General features: G+C 34.0%; 1 protein-coding gene across 2 annotated transcripts in view; it reads right to left on the reverse strand.

The window, feature by feature from the left end:
* GLCCI1 (glucocorticoid induced 1) overlaps positions 1-26,469 on the reverse strand; it is an 83,682-nt gene that overhangs the window by 45,831 nt on the left and 11,382 nt on the right. For both annotated transcript variants that reach the window (XM_069461880.1, XM_069461881.1), the window contains exon 2: positions 5,316-5,467. In XM_069461880.1, the coding sequence (XP_069317981.1) occupies positions 5,316-5,467 (152 nt within the window). The remainder of the gene's footprint in view (positions 1-5,315; positions 5,468-26,469) is intronic.

Below are 26,469 nucleotides of genomic sequence, written 5' to 3' on the forward strand. Positions count from 1 at the left end.
TTTCAAAGTTTTTAATTACGAAAAAAATACTCTGCTCCAAAAGGCCTATAAAAATTTGTTAAAAGGGGTTATACATTGTACATTAGTCAGTAGAGACTAGCTTACCCGATAGTAACAACTCAACCTCCAGATCATAATGGCTTAAAACTACATGTATGGCTCAGATTACATGTATGAGTCACTATGAAGGCTATGCTTGTCACAGTTACTCAGTCACCCAGATGGACAGAGTAAGAGTGAACACTGTTACTTCCCCTTGTCAACTCTTTAAAGGTTCTTCCCAAAGTAAGTCTCATAGCCACACTTAACTTCAAGTGGGCAGAGAAGTATTAATAAAATCCTATCATGTGCCAAGGAGAGAGAATGTCAATATTTGTGAACAGCCCTAATCACCGAATACCTGGGAAGTTGTAGAAACACCTTTGCTTATTCCTTTATATACTATTTTTATTGTTTGACCACTTTACAAAGAAAACATATTACTTTCATCTTTAAAAACACACCCAAGTGCAGAATTTAAAATTTTCCTACAGATTATACTTAAGGCTATGGGGTGAAGACTGAAGAACTGCTACTGTCTTATTAAAGTAACCTTAACTGCAAGTTCAATTTTAAGAGTTGGTAATAAATTTTTGTTTAAAAAAAGAGTTGTATCTACAAGGCTAAAGTAATAAAGTAATATTAAATTCCACAAATGGTTTCTAGTTTTTCTTTCTACTAAGCCAAACATACTATTCTAATAAGCTGGCAATGATCCATTTCTTCAGAGGCCTTAAAAATATAAAGCTATATCTTTTAATCCTCAGAATATATGTGTGAATCAGGCGTTATTAACTTCAATTTACAGAAAAGGAAACTAAAGTCTGGGCCACAAAGCAGTTAATTCAGTAAACTATAATTTTTTAAACATTTTATTAAGAAAAATTTCAAAAAGAACAGTTAACAAACTGTTCAATGAATACCAATAAAGCCAATACTCAGATTCTATATATAGCATTTTGCTATATTTGCTTCATCACATATTTATCCATCTATCCATCCAATCAATTGATCTTAATTTGATTCACTTCAAAGTAAGTTGAAGACAGCAGTATACTTCATCCCTCAATATCTCAGAGTTCAGTTGTTTTTTGCTCATATCCTATATTTTTAAAGTTGAAGTTATATAGTAAAATGCCCACATGTACACTTGGGTAAGTTCTGATAAATGCATTCACCCAGGTAACCCAACCTTTATTGAGCTATACGACACTTAACTAATAGAAATAGAGAGTAAAATGTTGGTCACCAGAGGCTCAGGGTTGGAGAGCATGGGGGGATGCTGGTCAAAGGACACAAAATTTCCATTAAGAGAGTTAACTTTAAGAAATCGATTGTACATTATGGTGACTAAAGTTAGTAACAATATATTGTATATTTGAAAACTGGTAAGAGTAGATTTTAAGTGTTCTCACCACAAAAAAAAATTATATGTGAGGTAATGCATAGCATATATGTGTTAAATGGTTTGATTTAGTCACTTCAAATGTATGACTATATCAAAACATCATGTACATCATAAATGTAAACAATTTTTACTTGTCAATTAAAATTAATTAATTTTTAAAGTGATATACAACATTTTCATCATCCCACAAAGTTCTCTCCTAGTGGGCCTTGATTTGAATATAAGATCTGCCTCCAAAGTCCAGTCTTTTCACAACACTATGCTACTTTTTTTTAAAGACCCAAATATAAAATGTATTAAACAATACTAAAAATTTTATTTCTAGCCCTCAATGATTAAGGTAGTTAAAACACAAATACAAAAAGGAAGAAGATACTGGAAACATCCTCCACCAAGACCAGACAGTCCAGGTGTTTAACATCTGTAGCAGCTGAGTATATCACCTCCCCTCCACTAACACCCACTAAGTAAACAAAAACTACTTCTTCCCTCCCCAAGAATTTGAGAGCCCGGAGAAATGGACGTGGCCATAAAAACCATCCCTGGTGTTTATCTCTTGTATCTTCAGTTAAACTAATAGATGCTTCGGGAAAGACCATTTCTTATGTTGTGAGGCAAGCAGCAGGTTAAGTGGTATGTGTATCAGTGATTGCTATGAAAGACAATGGGGAGCTGGAGAAAAAGCAAAAAGCATTGAAATCAGTCAGGTCTGGGTTCAAATCTCTTCATACTTAACTAGCTAGGCAACTATGTACAAATTACTTCTCTAAGCCTCAGGTTCTTTATCTGTAAAATGAGGCCTATATTTTAGCTTCTTTTCAAGGCAAAGCTTTTCAAATAAATGACCTACATCCAGACCCAGGAAAGACAAGGCCCTATCCTGGGCTTAAGATATAGGGGAAATTGCTCTGGCCCACCCCTCCCCATGGGGTGAAGAGACCTTGGGTCCAAAATACATGCACACCATGAGCCCAGGCCCTGTTGTAGACTATGTTCTGGGTAATTTAGGACCAGGAATTCCCTGCCCAAATAGCAGCAAGCCTGCCTTCCAAGGTCTGCAAACACCTATTCTGGGGTCTTACTTCCTAAGCAGGAATGGATGCAATTTTAATGTGAGGACTGGGGGTGTAAGTGTATGTGTAAAGTTACCTCAAAGTACAGAATAAAATGTGGAATAGGAAGAGAACAGGACTTGGCTCAGAGGGTGGGGTGGGCTTGGCCCATGTAGACACATTCTGGCATGTGACCCCCAAGAATTCAAAATTTCCTAGTTTAAATACCTGATCTTCCAAGTCCATATGAAGATTTATTTGTCAAAGTAGGAGAGCAAAATATATGTTATTTAATAGTTTGTTCATTTAACTTAAACACATAAGGTATATGAGTCTTTATATTTGGTGCAGACCCTGAAAATGCTACCAGTAGGCTTATCTACATCTACTATTAATAACCTAACATGTAGATAGTATTTGCCACATTTTCAAATTACCCTATTTAATCATGTAACAATAACATGAATTAGGTTTCATTAACCCCACCACACAGATAAAGAAGTAGATATGCATAAGAAATCTATCTATACAGTGCTCTTTTTCTCTACCTCCGTATCACTTTCTTCATCACTCCCAAATACCTGGTTTCCTATTCTACCATATCACCAATATTGTACCCTCCAATGTGCTCCTCATCCCTAAATCTAGTCCTTATTCTCTATAACCTCTCTTTAGCATTTGATACTGTCAACAATTTTTCCTTTCTTAGAATAACTTTCTCCCTTGACTTTTTTTTTTTTTTTTTTTTTTTTGGGACAGTCTTACTCTGTTGCCCGGGCTAGAGTGCCGTGGCATCAGCCTAGCTCACAGCAACCTCAAACTCCTGGGCTTAAGCAATCCTTCTGCCTCAGCCTCCCGAGTAACTGGGACTATAGGCATGAGCCACCATGCCCGGCTAACTTTTTTCTGTATATATACTTTTAGCTGTCCAGATCATTTCTTTTTATTTTTAGTAGAGATGGGGTCTCGTTCTTGCTCAGGCTGGTCTCAAACTCCTGACCTCGAGCGATCCTCCCGCCTTGGCCTCCCAGAGTGCTAGGATTACAGGCATGAGTCACCGTGCCTGGCCTCTTCCTTGACTTTTAAGGCTACACTATTCTAGTTTTTCTCCCAGCCTTTGGCTTTTTCTCTGGCTCCTCTTCTTTCTCAGAGTTTTTGTGAAGAATAAATAGTGTTTCTGGTAGTGTCTGCACAAAGCATTCATTCAATAAAAGGGTTTGTGGTGGGGTTTTCTGCAATTTAAAAAGAATAGCTACCATTTTTTTAGTAAGGTGCCAGTTACTGCACTAGGTGAGATAGATAGTCACACTATACCATTTATCCTATAACCCTGTTTTCATAATAATAAAACTGAAGCTCAGTTAACAGATTAACCTGTGTTAGCAATCTGGCTCCCACACTTTCTAGCTTTATGTTCCCTGATAGGTCATTTAACTTTCCTGAGTTTCTGCTTCCCCATCTGTGTAATGTTACCGTGTTAAATGAATTAAATGAAATACAGGTTATAAAACAGTACATGGTACACAGTTAATAAATATTAACTCCCTCCTCCTTTTGTTGCTTCCCGATGAATAGTTTTCTCTTTCTCCCTTGTATACATTTCTAAAAACTAAGTCTGTCACTTAACTTTCTTTCTTTATATACACTTTATAACATGTGTGAATACAACCCCTCCAGAAAGATGGTTCTGAATTATCTGTGTCCGTATCTCTCTCCAACTGTCCAAGGCCACATCCCTAAGTTTTGCTAGTTATCTTTACTGCCTGCCTCATCAAACTTATCCTTTTTGCCACTAAACAAAGAATGGAATGCAAAGACTAGGGAGGTATAAAATATTACAAGGGCAGAATTAACAACACAAATGATAAAGAAGTTAATTTCACAGTTTCAAGCTTGACTGAGAAAATCACAAAAATTGAGAAGTAGGGTTTTCATAGATCATGTCCAAAATTCTCTTCCCCCTTTCTTTTTCCTCATTCTTCAAACATGAAACTCTAATCCTTCTATTTCCCTACCCTACAAAGCCCAAAATGTTCTTCTTCCTTTGAATACACTCACATTTATTAACACATGTTCCATTTACCTAACACCTAATGATAGACTATCTGTTATTACCCATTTTGATAAATTTACATTTTACCTTCCTAACTATGCTACAGGTTCTTTAAGGCCAATGTCCATCTCTGATATTTTTAGTATTCTTCATAATACCAATAAATGCTGATTGACTGTTGTCATGAAGATATGGCCAAGCACTCAGATAATCAGGAATAAAGATGCTTCTGGATCTTTTTCTGATATGGAAGGAAAAGCTTTTCAAATCAAAAACTTGGGGATCCTCCCACAAATAGGAAAAGTGTGAACGATAGCAAACTTTCTATTTTTTCCACAAGGCTTTTGGTCTTGGCTTTAAACAGAAAAAAAAAAAAAATCCCTCAATATAAATTTTGTTAGCCATGTGTTAATACTTTATAAATTATTTTCAAAACTATGCAAAATTTTCTTCAAAAAATACTTATATTTTCTAAAATGGTTACTAGTCACTATTTTAATATCTATTGGAAAGCAATTCTTAAAATTATAAGTCTCTAAAACCATACAATATACACTGATGTGCTACTTATTAAATATTAAATAATTCTAAAATTTCTAAAACCAAGAAAACAAAAAACAATTATTATAGAGTTTATTTAAAGCAATGAATTTCTTCTTTGATTGGATGTATTTCAAATTTGGGAAAACATGATTACATTTTCTTTACTGTGACCAAAACAGAAGTACAGGATAATAAGCTGATTTTGATTTGCTTATTTTACCTGAGTAGCTTTATCTTTCATGCATGAAGGGTAGTGAACATGAGGATCCCGTGGCCACTGTCCTGTGAGGTAAGGTCCTGTTATCGTATCCAAAGAGGAGGTTCGCCTTATTGTACTAGATGTTCGGACTTGCTGAGATTTGGGCCTGTCCACTAGAAAAAGTGAAAAAGAGATTAGCTGTTAGTAAATTTTAAAATTATTTAAATTTCATATTTTATAGAATGTCATTCTGCCAATTTTCCCTATAATATATATTTATCCTAATAGCCCTATTATAAGAGCTGATGAAATTTATGAACCACTTCCCAAGGAAAATATACTCATACATTGAATCTTATATACATTACCAGGGCTTTCACAGATGCTATGAAGCCCATCCATTTTAGAGGCTTGTACTATAATAAAATCTATATATCATCTCCATTGCCATTACTTTAATTAAGACTCCAGCCCATCTCACCAGCTTTCTAACTGCTATCTCTGCATCCATCTCAACTAAATCTTCCAGTGCCATCCCCCACCCCTGCTAAAAAAACATTTATATGGTTAGTCATTGTCTTTAACTTAAAGCCCACATTATCTGGTATGACATAATAAGCTTTCACAATTTGGATCCCATATACCTCAAAGTTTAACATCCTTGCTACTCTTCCATAAGCCCATGCTAACTGTCACACAAATGACTTCTATTTGTCCAAAAGTAAAATGTACCCTCTGTGCATTCTATTTCCTGAGCCAAGAACTCTCTTCTTCTTTGGCCATTTGACAAATTCTTAATCTATCTTCAAGACCAACTCAGATGTCACACTGCCTCCGTGAAAACTGCCCCAATGTCAGAACATAAGTTCAAACCCTACAGACTGAAAAGGAGTTGATGTTCAATACTTACTTAATGAATTTATTCACAGCTACACAAAAATAACATGTATCAAGGACTTTATATTTTAATTCAACTTTCTCATTTACTGATGAAGTATTTGAAGCCTAGAGGGGATACTATTCAATGAAAGAGAGATGCTAACAGGGACAGACATAAAAAGGAACCAAAATCTCTGTAACAATCTACTTCTCCTCCGGATATGGGTATCATTTAACACATTGACGTCACACTAGAAAAAAATTTTTTTTCCTTGGGGCCATGGTGTTTTATTATGAAAATAGAATAAAAACTTCAAAAACAAAACAATCCTTTCTAATTTAATGAAAAATTTGTTATTTTTTATTGTTTTCTGTGCATGACTTACACGTAACTTGAAAAATAGTTCACGCCGCTCCAAAGGTAAAGAGGTGTGTAAGCTACATATGGTTCACAGGGCCCCAGGCGCAAAACTAGCATGAGACAAATATAACTCATATGGCAATAAATGTGTTAAGTATCTCTGTTAAAAGTTAAAATTATCACACTGAACACCAAACCTATAAAGAAACTACAGAGGATTTTCCATATATCCATCTCAAATAATTTACTATTACTATGCAATCTATAAGAAAGTCCAATGGATTACAAGTTCCCAAGGACCAGAGTCTCATTCAGAGTCATATCTCACATTAAACAAAATGCCTTGCATAGTACAGAAGGTCAAGAAACATGTTATTGAATCCTATCCTTCAACTACCTTCTTGAACCAGAATACACAATTAGTTCACCAGAAAAACAAAAAAAAACTGCAGTACACTGTAACATTGCCATATTATCCAGACAATATCTTACAACTGCAGTTTTGATTTCTTCTTTGACCCACCAGTTATTAGAAAAGATCTGAAAATTACCAAACTTCCTCCTTATCTTTATTACTTAGCTCTAATTTTATGGCAGAGAATCCAGTGTGACCTATTACTACTCTTTGGAATTACCTGAAATTTTTCTCTGTGACCAAAAACGTGGTCAACTTTTATAAACATTTCAGGAGTCATGGAGAAAATACATTTTGTTTTCAGAACATACAGTTCCTTATTTGTCTTGTATTTCAACTGAATTAAATTAAAATACAGGATACAAGAATAATATAATTATATTGATCTGTCACAGACTTTAAAAAGTACTCTAAAATCTCTAATCCCCTCAGTTCTGTAAGTTCTCTTTATTTTTTGCACACTTTTGACATTTGTATATTAGTTCTGTATAATTTGGTACATACAGATTCTTAACATCATCACTATGGCTTATATCATTATATCATATCATTATATGTCCCATTTATTACTTTTTAAATGTTGTCAAACATTATGATCTCCTTTCTACACTTTTTGTTATAATTTGATATGCCTATCCTTTCATTTTCAAGTTCTTTGAATCATTTTGTTTTATGTGCATCTCTTATATATAGTACGTCATTATATTTTCTGAAAAAAAACTTTGTAGTAGGCCTTCCCATTGTAAAAGGTGAATTTATCTCACTTATATTTATTGTTATAACAAATTTAGTTTAACTTGTCATGTAATTTTTTTTCCCTATTGTGTAATGCTTCCTTGCTACTTGTTTTTTGTTTTATAATTTGTTTCTTTTTCTCCCTTCTCACCACCTCTCCCCATCATAGGTAATCTGGAAGATATGTAAACTATTTTCAGTTCTACTACTAGAATTTATTTCTACTAATTCTTTTAAATATTTTTCTTGGTTATAAAAGCAGTATCTACTAATTGTAGCAACTTTGGGAAACACAGAAAATTAACATATCCCCTAAAAATCTGATTTATAATGATTTGTTTAAAATTTTAAAGTTATTTTACATTCCTTCTACCAAAAAATAAAATACAAAAACAAATTATCCCTTGAAAAACAGAATCAACATTTATAGCAGTTGACCAGTAACCTAAAAACATAAGTCAGCTATAATCAGAAAATGAAAAACCATTACATGTAAAAAACTTGTGCCTATACTTAAACTGCTCCTAACTGTTTGAAAAATTGTATGTAGTCTATTTAGCCATTAAAACACCTTTTAGTTTGGTAAGTAAACAACAGAGATTTTAATGTGTTATAATGAATTAAATATATGAATAATCTATAATTGAGCTTCTTGGTCTATATAATATTCTAATCTATAATCACTAATTTTTCTTTTACTGTATTTTTAATCATCGGATCTTTGTCTACCACTTTGAAAAGATCACATGCTCTCCCCTTAGTGTCCAGTCTCTATAATTAGCTATTAATACTATGTTAGAACTATGGTCTTCAAGTTATATTGACTAAGTATTCCTACTGGTAAACATACAGGCATGCAGCATGTGTATTTATTTATAAGCTGAATATGTATGATATTGCTCACATGTTATATATTATAAGGCAGACAAAATGGAAATTTATACCTATGAAATAAAAAACAGAGAAACTACATTTTCTTCCTGTACTGCAATAAGTGACCTTACTTCAATATGAAGACTACTAGGATAAAGCACCTGGAACTGAAGGCTCAGTTCAATCTGTAGGTTAGCCAGTTAGCTTTACCTAATTCTGTGACCATAACCCTAATCCTTAAATGTGTAAGAATGTATAGACAAGCACCATACATTACCAACAGAAACAAAACCCAAAAATGTCTTAAAAAGAAAAAGTTAGGATGGGACAGTGTCCATAGAGTTAATAAAATTAACTCTACCACTCATGATTTTTAAAAAAATTCAAGTATTTCAGGCAAATATACTTGAAAAGCTATATTTCAATCATACTTTAAAAGAGATTCTCACTATTACTTTCACCAGGAAAATTTCAAAGCATAGAGTAGTTAGAAATTTCTATGTAAATTACTTGAAGGGTAAAAATTCTGAATAGGTTTAAATACTGACAATGATAGTACTATTCCAAGATATAATTAGCCATAATAACTCCATTTATCAAATACCACAAGAGCCTTAGATCTATCAAAACATTTATCATAAATAGTGCAATACTATTTCAACATATTGACTTGTTCATATTATCCAAACTATGATTCCAATGAGTTAGTTGACTGTCTCAACATCTAAGCCTTGTTGCCCCTGAATTTTTATTTCTTTGATTTGTGGTATTATCTCCCACCAATTCAGTTTTTACATTTCAGTGCAATAAGAAAAGTCAACATGGTTTTGCATTATTTATACATTCAACACAATAAACTGTTTCTTGTTTCATGATTACATATACATTTGTTTTGGATTGAGTGAGCATAATATGTCTCTATTAATTAAAAAAATTAACCTCAATTCAAGTAGATCAAACAAGAAGACACTTTTATCAACAAGAAACATAAATTAGTATAGTCAAACAATCTTCAGATTAATTACAATAGCTTGAATAACTTAATAAAGTTGCTAAATTAAACACTTAATCATATATATAAAATATAAAAGAAAATCAATTAAACAAACACATATCATCATTACCTAAGCTAAACATGCATCAGGAAAACAGTACCTTCCTAAAGTGGCAAAACCAGGTAATCATTATTACTAAACAAAACTTGCTGAATGCCTACTATATGGAAAGCACTGTTCCAGGTACTAGGGAGAAGAACTACAAAATAAGTTTCAAACTCTTTTACTACCCTCAAAGAATTTACATCCTGGTTGAAGGAGACACGATATACGGAATTAAATTATAATGTAAAGCAGTATATGTATGGCACATGCACACCAATGAAGGACAGGAAGGCAATCAAGGCAAAAAATAAACTAGACAGCAAACAGCAACAATGCTGCTCTATAAATATACCAAGGGAACTTTCACGGAGTAATAAGATTCTTGCCATGTCATGTTAGTTAGATGCTAGTATCTCCCCCTTAAATATCTGAGGATAAAAGAATACTATATAAATTCAGCAATAAAATTTGACAGTTAAAAAAAGCATACCTATTATAAAATGGTAGACGATTCTTTTCCAAATCCCAGTATTATTATGATTCTTGGTTCCAGAAAATGATTGTTCATAACAGAGGTCTAAAAAAAGGCCTTCCCATTACATTCACCTACAAGTTGTACTTTCCCTTCCTCCTTCCCCTAACCCCTTCCCCAGTAGGGAGCCACATGCAGCAGTAGTTGGTAGGCCTGAGGCTCCTCTGTGGTACCTACTTAGGACTACACAAAATACTTGCTCTCTAGCAGCCAACTGGAAATTCTACTTTAATAATATTAAAATGGGTTTAAAGACAAGAAACCATATTAGATAACTTTGAATCTGAATAGCAAACCAGTCACTATCCTAAACAGGCAAAAAATTCTTTAAAATATAACTGCCAAAGCAATATGATGCCTGAATAATTTGTCCCCAGCAACAATTTTTACTTTAGTGGCAATTACTGAAGATTGACTGAATAGTGAGTTTGAAAATCTGATGTCTGAAGAAGCTAATCTCCAGTGGAAAGTTAACAAAATTAAGTGGAATTTCCACAAGTTAAAGAAAATTTAGAGAATGTTAGAAACTTGAAGAGCTTTAACTATGGTGAGATATGACACAAGCTGCCACACCCTCTAAACTACAGTTATACCAACTGGTAAAGAAGATGCCACAGTTTTGAGTGCCATAATGTAGCCAAACATAATGTAAACTAACATATACAATAAACAAAGAGCTCACATTCTTTTCTTGGACAGAGAATAAACTGCTTCTTACTTTATTCAAAATCTATCACTGCTTCTAATTGTACATAATCCTAAACTATACAGTTCAGCAAAATGCTTAAGATAACTAAGTACTAATATCAATTTTTTCCAGTTTTTTACTACACAGAAGTCATATTAATAACTACCTTTTATATAAAAATATCACATTAATAATACTAGCCAATAATAACAAAGTGAACATCTTGAATTTAAGTTCTTAAAGAGTGTGAAAACTTTTTATCCCATGACAGTCAACATATCAAAAATAATCATGTCTATAAGCTGACTTTGTTAATGTCCAAAACAAAAAGAGCCATTAAGTCCCAATTACTTAGTGTGTAAATTATCTAGTATTGATAAAAAAAAATGTTAAAGAATGTTTTTAAAAATTGGCAATGCTTTTTGGCCACTGCAGTGTCAACATGTGGTATGTCTGAGAAGTAAAAGAAACAGCTGTTTAATATTTCACCCAGAAATTACAACTTGGAAGATCTTAGAACATAAAGGTAAAAGGCTCTACTCAGTCAACTCATACGCAGACTAAGCAATGGATCTCAAGCTTGGGATCCTGAGATGCGGTTTTCTATGTTAAGGACCACAAGACAGCTTGTTAAAAATTCAAGTTCCAGGTCCTCACTCCCAGAGATTCTGATTAAATAGTTATAGGGTGGAACCAGGAATTAATAATTTTTTAAAACAAAACAGACAGATTCAGATGCATCATCAAATTTGGGAAGCACTGAGGTCTTAAAACAATGTTTCTAAAAGCTTGAAAAACTTGTTAAAAATGCAGATTTCTGGGCCCAACTTCTCATCAATGATATGAGACTCTCTGGAAGTGAGACCAAGAAATCTGAATTTTTATGTTTTTTGTTTGTTGGTTTTTTTGGATTCTTTTTTAGAAACAGGGTCTCACTCTGTCGCCTAGGCTGGAGTGCAGTGGTGTGATCAGAGCTCACTGCAGCCTCAAACACGAGTGATCCTCTCACCTCAGCCTCCCAAGTAGTGGGACTACAGGCACGCACCACCACGTCTGGTTAATTTTTTTAAAATGTTTTTGTAGAGACTGGGTCTCGCTATGTTGCCCAGGCTGGTCTCAAACTCCTGGCCTCAAGGGATCCTCTCACCTTGTCCTTCCAAAGTGTCAAGATTATATAGGCATGATCCATGGCACCCAGCCAAAATGTGAATTTTTAATAAGCATCTCAGGTTACACTACATGCTGCTAAAAAAGCTTAAGAACCAATGTCTGAAGGATTGGGAGTAGATCCTTGAGGAACTGGGTGCTCAAAAATAAAACCTTTTTTTTGACAATAAATTATTTAGAGGAATTAGAAGTCTGACTACAGACTCCAAAAAATATCCTGCTGCAAAAAAAAAAAAAAAAAAAAAAAATCAACCCATTCTTTGAAATCTGCAACTGGCAGCTAAACTTTTAGATCTAATAAATTTAAACATCTAGTCAGCTCCTTCTAAAGGTCACTTTCTAAACTCAGTGTTGGCCATGGCAATGAGAACCTTTAAACTTAAATACAGAGAACTCTAAGGGAGAATGCTTAGGAACACTGGAAAGATAAAGTTCAGTTTAGCTTCTTTTGAAAAAGATGAAACCACCAAAATAGAGCATTCTGCATACAAATTAAAGTTAACTGCAATAAAAGTTACTTCCTGGAAAATATAAGAAAGTATAAAAAATACAACTTAAGTAGGTTCTCTCATGAAATGAAAGTGCCAGAGCAAAATTAAATCAAAAACTGCTCTAACATATAAACAACATGAAATTTAGATTTTAATAATTTAATAAGATTAAAGAATTTTAGCCTGAGTCTGAAAATATTATACTTTATCTTTTTAAAAGATAGTCAATAAGTTTTTCCTGATGTTTAACTTAACTTATACATATTTCAATACTCATTGAAATAAAAATAAATTCATTGAGAAGAGACTGAATATAAGGCATTAGGTTGCTTTTCTTCAACTTCAAAATATCCGGAAAATGATACAGTTCCTAATCTACCTGAGATTAAAAATAGCCATAAATAAATACAGGTGGGGAATTTTCCTATGGGTTCACTAAGGTTAAGCATAAATTTGCTAACACTCTATTTTGTTAATAGAGGTGTGAGTATTTCTGTAACGAGAGCTAATACCCTGAAAGCCACAGCTTTTAATTTATTATCACTACAAACAGTATGAATAATTTTCTCCTTGCCTCATAGTTACAGAGAATGATTGTCAAAATAAAATTTTTTTAAAAGTTAAGAACCAGATAACTGAGAATAAAAAATGTGGAACAGAGACTGGTATGTCATTCTACCCAACCTAATGTACATTTATATTTATCAACTAATAGAATTATTACTAGACTTAGTTTTTCAAAGTCAGGCATAATCTAGGCACTAGACCAAGCCTTTATTGGTCTTTCTTCTTTGGCATATAAAATGATGAACAGTTAGCCAAATATTGTGGGCCACACATAATAAAATCACCAAATTCAAATGAACTTCATAAGAGACAGGAAGGACACTAGATCTGAACATGCTGACTGAAATAAAACTGAAAGGGAAAAAACTGAAGTTCTCTGGGTGGGTAGATTCTGAAACACTAATCAACCAGACCTGGAATCCTGCCACAGAAGCAATCTAGAAAACATGCAGAAATGCCCATATGGCTGCCCTGCAGAAATCTGGAAAGGAACCAATCAAGAAGCTGACAAGAGAAACAAACATGCTTCTGACCAAATGAGGCCTGACACAGCCCTGTAACCTGAGGTTCATCAAGAAAAACAAACAAAAAATGTAGTTAGGCAGCCATTTAGGCATGATTCTCTAGGTTACAAGCTCACCCAATAAACTTATGTCAAATGATACACAAGTTGGGATAGGATATTTGGAGGGAAGCCTTCAGTCCGTATTCAAAGAAAACCCAAGAAGTGTCTTTTTGCATCAAGGTTGTAAAGAAAACTTCACTAAGATGGCCACAAGAAGCCTGGTAACAAGCATTGGAAGAATACACAAATTAAGATGGAGCTCTGATATTTGGAATCTACAAAAATTACATATATGGTAAAAAGATCTTTTTTTAAGTTCTTTTTTTCTGGTGACAGAATGATAGTTCTTTAAGGAACTCTGGCAAAGCAGTAATTGGTAAAAGGAGGTTTATCAGCTTTATGAATCTATTACGACTGAGTTCAAATATTAAAGAAATAATCACGAAGTATTAGCAACTATAAAAACAACCAAAATAACTGACCAAAGGTGGAAAGTCATATTGTAAGGAACAGAAAGACAAATACCCCTTACTCAGAAAATGGAACATTTCACTGGAATGCTGCAAATTTAACTTCAATTAAAGGACCGGTAGAACTTAGAAAATTTTTGATCAAATGAGACAGACTCACTATTACATCCCAATTTAAAAAGAAAAACTGAAAGAAAAAAAAGCAATAGAACAGGCTACATCTTGACATTATAATAATAACCAATATTATTGGTCAAACTCCTTGATAACTAAAGTAGGAAATAGTTTCCCCAATTTCATGATGTATAGGAAAAGGCATTTCTCCTCAAGTTTACCTTTTATTTAATGAGGAAAAAGAAAGTAACAAATAGAAAAACAATTCATTCTTCCAGTGGAGAATACTACTAAAATTTTTCAGTCGCTTTTATTTGGAACTGATGTCCATACATACAGAAATACATAGATACACAAACACACACATACTCTCCATATTTGTCCAGGTAACAGTTTCATTTCAAACACTAACCTGTGTGTTACTATTTTAACATTATAGAAGGTTTCTAATATGTAGCATTTTCTGCTCATTATGTAGAGTGATAAGTTAATACTGAAGACAGTTCCTTATATAAAAGTTTTGTTAAAGTATTCCAGCAGTATGAAGATGGGGGCAAAATAGATTTTAACAACACAACAATGAAGCTAGCTGCTACAGTCTGAATGTCCCCTCCAAAACTCATGTTGAAATTTAATTGCCATTGTGACTATATTAAGAAGTGAGACCATTAATAAGTGATTAGGCCATGAGGGCTCTGCCCTCATAAATGGATTAATATTGTTATTGTGAGAGTAGGTTGTTACAAGAGTGAGTTTGACCCTTTCTTGCTCTCTTGCTATCCTGCCATGGAATGACCCAGCACTAAGGCCCTCGCCAGATGCCAGTACCTTGATACTGGACTTTCTAGCTTCCAGAACGGTGAGAAATAAATTTCTTTTCTTCATAAATTACTCAATCTATGGTATTCTGTCATAGCAACACAAAACAGACTAAGACAAAAGCCAAACCAAACACTCAAGGACAATACAGATGATACCCAATTTACAATGTTTCAACTTATGAATTGTTGACTTTGCCATTTTTTTGACTATCAGGATGTAACCCCACGATGCATACGTCAAGGAGCATCTAGACTTACAATAGTTTGAAATACACAATCTTTTTAGTTTAGGATGGGTTTTTATTAGGGTAGTAAGTGCATTGTTTACATACGATATTTTTAACTTACGACAGGTTTATCAGGATTTAAGTCCATTGAAAGTTGAGGAGCATCTATATCTACAAGATAACAATGTCACAAAATAGCCCCACAAAACACCAAATGTAAGTGAGTGGCATCAAAAATTATTGGGCCATAGTGTTATCAGCATCTGTATGAGAGACAGCAGAAAGAAAGCTCCTAGGCTTCTGATGGTCCTAAGAACAAGAGAATGCAAATCACTAATGGGTAATGTAAATGGCCAATCAATAATGGCAGACAAAATTGGAAAAGGGTTCTACTGGATCTCATCTGCAAGTGAAGGCAAGAGGACACCAACTCAATAAAGCCTGAGGTACTGGAGCAATATGACTACTCTCAAATCTAACAAAAACTGCTTCCAACACAGTGTCTAAAAGTGATAAGAAATTACTGGTAGTTGAAGCCAAATTGAGTGGAACAAGAACAATAGAAGCAATGAAAAGAGAAGGTTGAGAAAAAGCTGGGGAAAGGAGTTAAGGAGGGCGATGGCAAAGCAGATTTTTAAAAGTCACTTTACAAAAACAATGTAAGTGGGAGCACTACAGCCTTGACACTAGAAACGCTATCCTGAACAATAACCCCTACTTAAAAGTACAGAAAAATTCATTTCACTTAAAAAATGAGCAACAGAAAGAACAGCAGATTTGTCCCACATAAAGTTATATTATAAGGGAAAAAGGAGCACAAGGAATAAAAAATGTTCCTATGAATAACAAAAGCGTGCTACAAAGACATGCCCACAGAAGATGAAAACTGAAATATAATTACTTCAAAATAAACTAAAAATACTTTTTTAAATGATAGAAGTGATGAAAAACCTCAGAATTAAAAAAAAACTCAGAAATGATATGTTTGGTGGCAGGGAAGGTATGAAAATAGAGGTGACCTAAGTATGCTGTATCCAAAACTATAGTCTGAGATTAAGTCACTTATTTCTTAGGCCATTGAATAATACTCTTTCGTTGTTAAGGAAGAAAAATTTAACTTAGGGACTAACAATAAACTCTAGAACTTTGGAACATAGGAAAGATTTAGAAAAAAACGAAACTTATTTCAAGAATGAAGACTAAGTTACAAGAAACACAAAAATGAGTAAATACAATGGGTAATGCCTTAACAGAAATAGAAAACGGGAAACAAGATACATTTTAGAATTTTAAAAAAATGAAGAGATAAAAAGCTTTCAAGAGAAAATGGTATGTAACACATGCAAAGAAGGTCCAACATGTATATAGCAGAAGTCCCTGAAGAAGATGACCAAAGGAACAAAAGAATACCAAGAACTGCAATTTTTAAAACTTTCTTAAAATATAACTTGAAACTACATACTGAAAGAATGTGTATATATCTGGGGAAAATGATTAACACATCATACACTTTTTTAATAGGGCTGAGCATGGTAGCTCACCCCTATAATCCTAGCACTCTGGGAGGCAGAGGCAGGAGGATGGCTTGAGGTCAGGAGTTCAAGATTGGCCTGAGCAAGAGTCAGACCCTATCTCTAAAAAACGAACAAACAAACAAACAACAACAATAACAAAAAAAAAAAACCCATATTTTAATGATGTAAAGTGACCCTCAAGTATAAAAGCCACAGATAAAAACTATACCTGAGTTCTAGCTATATAAATTAGCAAGAACTTAAGGAATATTGTTCGTATGTCTTTCCTGAAAAATCTACCCCAGAGAATGCACTTCAATCAAAAGTTTGGAAAGGAATTAACATGAGGACTAGTGGAAGGTGTGAGCCATTCAACCTAGCACCTTTGAAAAAGGAAAGTAGCAGCATGCTAAGAATCTCTAAGTCAAGTCTTCCATCATTAAATGAAAGAAATGACCACAGAAGGATAATAAAAACTATACAGTTTTTCTCTTAGCACATTTGAATTTAAGACCATGAATTTCCAGAATATCTGATAACTAAATGTGAGTTATTAAAATCTTTCTAGAGCTAGATATATATATATAGAAAGAAATAGATATATATGTATATCTTTTAAATTCCCATATTCCTCCTTTTTTCTCTCTCTTTTTTTTTTTTTTTGTTTGAGCAGGGTCTCGCTCTGTTACCTAGGCTGGAGTACAGTAGCAGTGATCATAGCTCACTGCAACCTTCAACTCCTGCACTCAAGGGATACTCCTGTCATGGCTTCCCAAGTAACTGGGACTACAGGCATGCCCTACCATGCCTAGCTAATTTTTTTTTTGGTGGAGGCAGGGTCTCACTGTATTGTCCAGGATGGTCTCAAACTCCTGCCTCAAGCCATCCTCCTGCCTCAGCCTCCCAAAGTGCTGGGATCACGGGTATGAGCCACTGTACCCAGCCCTCTACAATATTTTTATTGTGTTCACTAGCCTCAAAGAGTTTAGGTAAGCTAGTAAAGAAATCAGCTGCTGCTCAATCCACGGGGGAAACTGAAATTGGAACATTTGCATTTCCTCCATCAATCACATTTTTGCCTACACCCTCCCTCCAGAGCTGACAATCACAGAGTAAAGTTCCAAAGTGCATCCTACTGAAGACTACAGCAAGGACACAGGAAGAGATCAAGGGATAAGAATTCCTTTTATGGGGAAAGGTATTTGCCATGAGAAATGGTGAGGCAATGTACCAAGGGACTTGAAGAAAGGGTCATCTGGAAAAGAGAAGATAGAAAACAGCTTTGAGGAAGAGTTTCTCCTCGCAATGAGTAAATCTAGAAGGGCCTCATAATGAACAAAGAAAATAACCAAGCTCCTTCCGCATCATCCCACTACCTACTAGACACGTCAATAAAAAATAAAGAGTCCTAAAAATTATTTTTAAGGCTAAGAAAGAACTGATTATGGAATCACTACAAAAGAACAATGAAATTATACCATGTAAAATAATCTATTTAGATATCTGTATGACTACAGCTCCTCTGATTTTGAAAAACAATCTGAAAAGTGACACTCCTCCTTACAAAATTATCACCTTTCTTATCTCCTATTTGAATAAAGAATAATGACTTTATATGACATAGCAAACACAATAGTCTCCTAGATAAGTGAATAACTTTTCTCTTGATCTCTAAACTGAAAATTTGTAGAATGCTAAACCCAAATATATTTTAACATACAATATATAAACAAAAGATTCAACCACTTAAATACTTTGCTTATGTAGTAATAATTACAGATTAGCTCATAATAGCCTAAGAATAGGGTGAACAGTTAAATCCATGGTTAAATGTAGAAGAGATTAAGGGGAAAGGTTTAGGGAAAGAGTAACTGCTTAACCTCAGTAAGATATGATTACCAGTCAAGCTAATCTACTAGTGTTAGGCAAATGATAAACGGAAATCTGTACAGAAATATGTCTACATACCACTGATTGCTCGATGCAAAATATCCTGGTAAATTGAATCTAGCCTGGAGCTGTATTCGCCCCCCTACATTGTGTCCCCAAATCCAGCAATAGTGAACATGCTGTTGACTAGGAAATACGCAACTAAACTACACTTCCCTAGAATAAACCCAGAATAGATTTAACAGAACGAAGGCTTCAGAAATAAGGAAACAGATGTTTATTCTAGCATTTACTTTCACAAATATTGACACCAAAGAATCAAATATGTAGCTGTGAAGCAGTATTTTATCCAAAATTGAATGCTTCATTAAAGTTGGAAATGGCCAAAAGCTGCAGGAAACATCCTGAAAGAAAATGTCTTATACAAATGACACTTTTTGTAGAGGCCATGGAGTAAAATAGAACATGGTAAAACACCAGTCTGTGTTTGCATACACAGAGCACCTTCCACCTTGACAATTCTACAAATATTGTGCATAAAAGATTGCCAGGAATTGTTGCCAAGGACTGAGAGCAACTGAAGAAATAAAACAAAACTACCAGTGGCATGACTAAGTGTAAGGAAAAGTGTCATGAAGCATTTTAGAATAGCATCATACCGTATTTCTCCAGAATAGCCATAAAACTGGACACTATAATCTTAGTCAGAAATAGTCAATTGACATTATTGACTGAACTGTGCTTCAATCAAAATGGCCCTGGCCAGGAGATAAAAATGGACTAAAGTCACAAAGTTCCAGAGTTCACTGTTAGCATCCAAGTTAAAATTTTTTCCCCTTAACAAACAAACAGTATTGTATAACCTAAGTTCCCAAGAAATGAGTAAATTAATCTCAGATTATAGTTTTGGCTACAGCTGTAATCATTAACAATACCTAGAATAGCTGGGGCATTTGGAATAAAGAACTGAACAACATCTCCAAATGAAAAGACATCTCAAAGTAGGAGGAAAACAAAACCACACCAAGCCAATCAATCACATAAGAAAAAGTAGCTCAAGTGTATTTTTTTCCTCTCCTTTCTCTCCCTCTTCATTTAGGATTAGATTTTTAAATCCTTTCTATGTATTTAGTGTTAAGATAGGACAAGAACTGAACAGTACATGTAGTGCGCATTATAACTAATGCAATTCATTTATTTTTCATGCAGATGTTCCATCACTCACTCATATCTGTCTCTCGTTCCACCTATATTTTAACTATTTTACTTTCACTTTAGAATGAGAGAGAAAATAAAAAAACGTTCAAAAATCTGTTTACTTTGCACTTAAATGATTAATGCATGACTTATCCCTCAGAAAGTAGGCTCCTTAAAAAGCAAGGCGTTTGTCATATTTTCATTTCTCTAACACTTAGTACATGTACTCAAGAAACATTTGTTGAACTTGTGAGTATCATTTATCCTCCCTTTAGATTTTATTATGAATAAATATGCAAAAACTAAAAACTGCCTGGTATATATTCTGGACCTCTTTACCAAAGCAGACTTTTTGGAAGAGACTCAAATAGAAGAGCTCCATATTTCTCTTTAATATTCTTTACGTGGGGCTCATCATCTAAAATCACTGTGAATAAAATATAAGACAGTGGGAAAAAAAAAACCTGAATTCAGATCCTACTGTCATTCTATTTTCCTCATTTATATAAAAGTATTTCTATGCTCAGATATTTTATAATAGGCAATTAGGTTACGTACATATAATACAGAACTATGCATATAGTGCATACCCAATAAACACGACATGTCTATTAAAATAAGAAGACCATTTAACAAATACACTATACATCCTGTCCTTGCCAGACACTCTGAGAGACCATGGACTTATTTCCAAAAGGTTGCCATTGTTTAAAACATCTTTGAACTTTTTGAAGATGGTTTCTAAAATTTGAATCAAAGAGCAATTATAGGATCTTTATTTAGTGAGAATAAATAGCTAATTACATCAAAGTAAATACATTCCACCAAGATCACACAATTACACTCGATGGAGTGTCTCTTGTATAGACAGAAACAATGACAACACACAATGAACCACACTTGCCAATGGGACAGATCAGATGAGGAAAAAGTGGGATTCCCAAGGAAAATTTTGAAAGTGACTCCACTAGCAGTAGCTGGTGGACCACCTTCTTTAAACTCTAAGGTGCAGAAAGGTTGGTAATGCTAGCAACTACAATTTGAAAAAATTAGTGGCTTATCACAATAAAAGCCCAATGTATTTCTTTCTGACTGACAAGATGGTCTTCTACATGATCATTTAGGGATTCAGACTTCCTCCGTCTTATGGCTCCACCATTGTCCTAAAGCCTTGGTCAGAGTCTTCTGCTAGATTCTCTCACCTAGTTGGTAGATGAGAGGCAAAAGAAAGAATGAGAAGGATAAACTGGCAATTTTTATTGAACAAGGATGAAAGTGCTATATATCATTTAGCCTTATCAAACTGCATAGGGAGCTAGGGAATACAGTCTAAAGTAGGCTCAGAGAGAGAAAACAGGATTAGATGAACACACAGAAGTCTCTAATACAGAAAAGCTCAACTCCATTTTTCTGAATTACCCTTCAAGAGAGTTTGAAACAAATTTTAAAGTGAGTCTGACTGCATAAACATCATAATCTGTCACCACAAATAAGATAATCTAAATCATTTACCTTACTCTCCAATTAGGTTCTTAATGACTTTGGGTTATTTTCAAAAGTCCTCTCTACCCCTAAAAGAGAGATTCATTCCCACAGAGAGTATTCTAAATGAAATGCTCTAGTTCTGAAGATATTTCTTTTAAAAGACTTCAAGAAAGTTAAGGTACATATGTAATTCCCCAAGGTTATCTCTTTGAATAGGTTTGAAGAACAGTGATTTTCCTTGAGGGATTAGTCAGGACTCTCATCAAGTATTTGTTAAAGCAAGGTGGTGTGTAAATTCAAACTGATAATACGTATGTATCAATAATAACACACATAGTAAGACAAAAATAACCCTTTCCTCATTGACATTAAAATAAAATATACAATAAAGTTAAACTTTCTGAATTCTTTTAACACCAGACTTAACCATAAAAACCTTTTTATAAATGGTAAACCCGTGTCAACAGAGATTCCAGTGCTAGCCTGAGTTCTAAATTTTGGGATTTGGAATCATATGGAAATGAGGAACTGTATTTTCATATGTTCACATCATCAAGTCTTACTGAAAACTAACATTTTTCTTTCCAAAAAGTGTTTATGTCCATCATTCCCTTCTCACCTTCAAGAAAATTCTCATTTTCTTGGTATTGTTGTTCTAAGCTTAGTATCACAAGGAATATAATCTAATTGAACTAATTCACACAAAGATAGTGGGTCTCAGGGATATTCTTTCAGAGAAACCTGCAGTTAAAAAAAAAAAGATAATTGTCAATTCAAAAGAATCTTTAATTGGTAAAATTTCAGGCAAACTGACAGAATGAAATCAAAACATTCATGTAGAGAAATATATTTGGTGGGCAGTGTGATCCTAAACAGTCTAGAATTCCTGCTCTTAAGAAACTGACGTGTCAGAAGACAAATGCCTTAAATAGCTATTGTGGTGTCTTTTATAGGTTTTCGTCCATGATTCCTGGTTCACAACTCCTATAGCCCTTGTTTTAGTCTTTTGTTATAATGTTGGGTGAGTTAGGCCTCAGAAAACAGAATCTGGCTTCCCCTACCTTTCTGATTGTGAGTCAGTAGGCTCTCATTCCAGAGAGCGTCTCATCCCATATACCCTAATCACATTTCTCATGGTTGTCCATAAAAACCCAAGAGGACTGGGTCTGAAGAGCTTCTGGATAGCTGAACACGCAGAGGTTCCTGAAGACTGGTGTGCCCAAGGAGGGCATGGGAGCTCTGCACTTATTCCCCCATCACTCTTCCTACACATCTCTTCATCTGTATCCTTTGTAATATCCTTTATAATAAACTGGTAAATATAAATGTTCCCTGAGTTCTATAAGCTTCTCTAGCAAATTAATCAAACCCAAAGAGGAGGACTGTGGGAATCTGAAGCAATTTAAAGCCTGTTGGTCAGAAGTTCCGGAGGCCCAGACTTGTAACTGGTGTCTAAAGAAGGGGGCAGTTTTGGGGACTGGGCCATCACCCTGTTGGATCTGACACTCTCTCTCTCTAGATAGTGTTAGAATTAAATTAGAGGACGCCCAAGTGGTATCTGCTGCCTGGCATGTGGGGGAACACACACATATTGGTCACAAAAGTCTTCTTTTGTATTGATGATTCTTGTGCTGTGTAAAGAGAGAGAAAACTCCATTTGAGGAGTGTTTTTCTCAAAGCAAGCACAGGTTGGGAGTTTTTCCTGAAGCAGCTATAATACAATGTAAAGGTGTAAATATAGTGCTTCAAATGTTTAGAGGAAGTAACACCTATCTTTAATCTGGAAAAGTCAGGAATATTTTGCACAGAGAAAGGCAATATCTGCATACTGTTTGCAAAAATAATTAGGGGTTTGCAGGCAAAAAGCCAAGTGTATTGGAGGCATGAGTTTTCCTGACAAGAGAACATGCATCCAAAACATAGAGCTATAAAAGGATAACAACATTTTTAACAAAAAGTAAGTTCAGTTTGGCAGAAACACACAGACACAGTGGAGGATATTGAGATGAGTCTTTTATGTCAAGCTACGGATTTTGGACTTTACTCCTTTTCACCAAGGAGCCAATAGAAATCTTTCATTAAAATCAGATTAAAAAAAACTAAGACTGTGCTTATAACAACACAATGACTAAATTAAAGATGTAAGACAACTGGCATGAGAAAAGGCTTAGAGGTGACAATTCCAACAGTCCAAGCAACAAGTAATAATTAGGGCATAGAGGGAATAGAAAGAAGCCACCAGATTCAGGAGATAATTTTGAGGAGATGGGACAACATACAGTGATCAGTACAATGGTAGAAATGAGGGAAGAGAAAAAAATCAAGGATATGCTAACAGCAAGTGAGAACTCAATCCAGTGATGCTCTGGGTCTGAATGTCTCTAAATCATAAAGGCTGTGTTCCATAGAGCCAATGAACAAATTAACAAGTCTCTGAGTTTAAACTTAAATCATTCAAAATTCTTATCTTGATAACTGTACTTCCAGTCATATCTTATTACATATAAATCATGAAAGCAATGACCTAAACTTGCAATTAAATAAAGTTTGTTAATAAATTGGTTTTCTTCTCTCAGTAGCATAGAAAAATACACTAGGCCACTTTTTTCTAAGCATGTAAACTGAACATGAATTCCCATGCTAAGGAAGTATGACATATTCTATTTTGTGAAACACAGGCTGAATATACTTTAAATTAAAATTTTTCATACAGATGATAATAGGATCAACAAAAAGATAAGAGCATAAGCAAAACATACAAGACAGTTATATGATATTTTAAAATATTTAGATTTATAAACTCACAGAATGTAAAGATCATGTCTGTCTTAATTTGCTATACATAGGTACCATGTATAAGAATACCCACTCTAGTCAGTGGTAATGCAGTAACTATACTTTTCAACACTTGTTTCAACTTGGAATTTAAATATCAACATAATCTTCTGCTCAAAAATTACAAAGCCAACTCCAGCAGAGAAAATTATGATGAATTTGTTAAGAAAATTAAACTGCAGATAACTGGAATGTCATTCTAAACTATGGTAGATAATTCAGAAAAGGGAATTTATATCTAAACTGATTAATTTTTCTCCAAACCCACACAACAAACTTATTTCTTACCAAACAAACCTGAAGTCAACAGTTTAGTCAAGGAATTTAGCATTCAACACATGCCTTCAAGAAGGAAATAGAATTGTAAAACTATAAATAGTAAATTTCCCCTTAATCACAAGGAGACATTCAAGACTACGTCTAGTTGGGTGTCCACTGGTTTTATCTTAAATGGTGAGCAAAATCCTTAAGTCACTACCACTCAGTACATTAAATTACTTAAAGTATCATGAAAAGATGATGATGAACCTCTATTCTATATGGAGAAATTTACTAGGAATCAGTGATTATTCAGTGATTGCTGAGAAAGGAATGTGAACTTTAGGGCTCTCACTCTTGCTTGTGTGCGCTCACTCCTTCTCATGCATGCACACACTGTCTCACACACACAGACACACATATACTGCATAGACTTTTATGAATAAACAGATTAGTTGATCACTTAATCTCTTGGTCCTTAAGTATATATATAGAAACATTAAGTTAAAATCAGCCTGTAGGAAAACACAATTATAAATAAAATCATAATCCTGCACTAATCGTATTTCTAGTCTAATTATGCTTACTTACGGCTTTGTCCTCCCAGTATTGATAAGTAAAGAAGGTTTTGTAAAAGTTTTTCTTGAAGGAAGGAGAATAATTCCTCCATGAAGCTGGTTAGGAACAGTCTGCTATGAAATTATAACTGAAGTAATACTTTTTTTTTTAATAAGAACAAAATATTCCAGAAAAAGCTTTGGGATATTTATCTAATATAAGCATATCTTTTCATAGAGAAATGTGCGAAATAAAATCATTAGTGCATATGAGTTCTTTCCCTTTCAGAGGTTATTTGAATAGCAAATTTCTTAGAATTTTAAGACAGACTAGAAAGGGAATAGAAAAGATCTATTTATGTTTATTTAGAATAGCTTCTTAGGATATTAATTTTGCTAAATGTCAGCAGAACATTTTATTCAGCAATAAGAAATTACACTATTCAGTAATATGCTTTTACAACCTCAGATGAACCTCAACCTTGTGTAACTGACTTCCTAAAAAGTTTGTGGTAAATAACATTTTGGTAATTTTAATCATCTTATCATTTTACTTACAGGTAAGTTAGACATTCTATAAAGCAAATAACTACCTCAAAGTCTGTTTTACAGTTTAAAATTTTTAAATTATAATGAAGCGCAAATTAATATATAATTCACATTCTCCTTACTTGGAGCTCAGTATAATCATGGTCTTTAGGAGGGACTATAAAGACATTTAAATTTTTAATTGAAAGAGCCCATCAAATTTTAGGAAAGATGGTTCTAAGTTTCTCTAAGTAAAACAGAATCTGATTCCATGGAGCCTCATTAGACCAAAATTCACTTAAATAGAACTCTAAATGTAACTTAGAAACTCACTCTGTAGAAACCCATCTACCAACTTTCAAAATGTGGACTAGCCTGGTATCACCCATCTTTGTCCAACCTACCTCTACCAGCTCCTTCTATTTTATGTGAAGGTCTAAATCAATGTTTTTCCATCCCCAATACTGAATGACAGGCCCGAAATGAAGAAAAAAGCCATCAGTTACCTAAACCATTAGTCATTTTAGAAAATGACCAACACAAATATAACCTATTAATTTTAATTTTTGTCAGATATTTCTAGGACTGCATGCTCTAACAATCATCATTTGGTGATATGAAAACTCTATGTAAATCCTGTGTAAAGATTTAACAAATATTTACTGCAGAGCCTTCTAAAAGAAACCATGGTAAATGTTGAAATGCTAAAAATGACACAGGTGCTATTTGGTGAAGCACACACATCCACCAAAATTACCTTGAATACAGAGTTCCAGAAACATTAAGACAAGTTAAGATAGATGAAAAATTGTAACTAAACTATTAAAGCCTCTAGAATCACTACATTATGGAATAATACAATGGGTCAAATAATCAAAAGATTCAGTTACTGTACTATATATTTAC

The sequence above is a fragment of the Eulemur rufifrons genome, chromosome 29, assembly GCF_041146395.1.
Source record: "Eulemur rufifrons isolate Redbay chromosome 29, OSU_ERuf_1, whole genome shotgun sequence".
Lineage (NCBI taxonomy): Eukaryota > Metazoa > Chordata > Mammalia > Primates > Lemuridae > Eulemur > Eulemur rufifrons.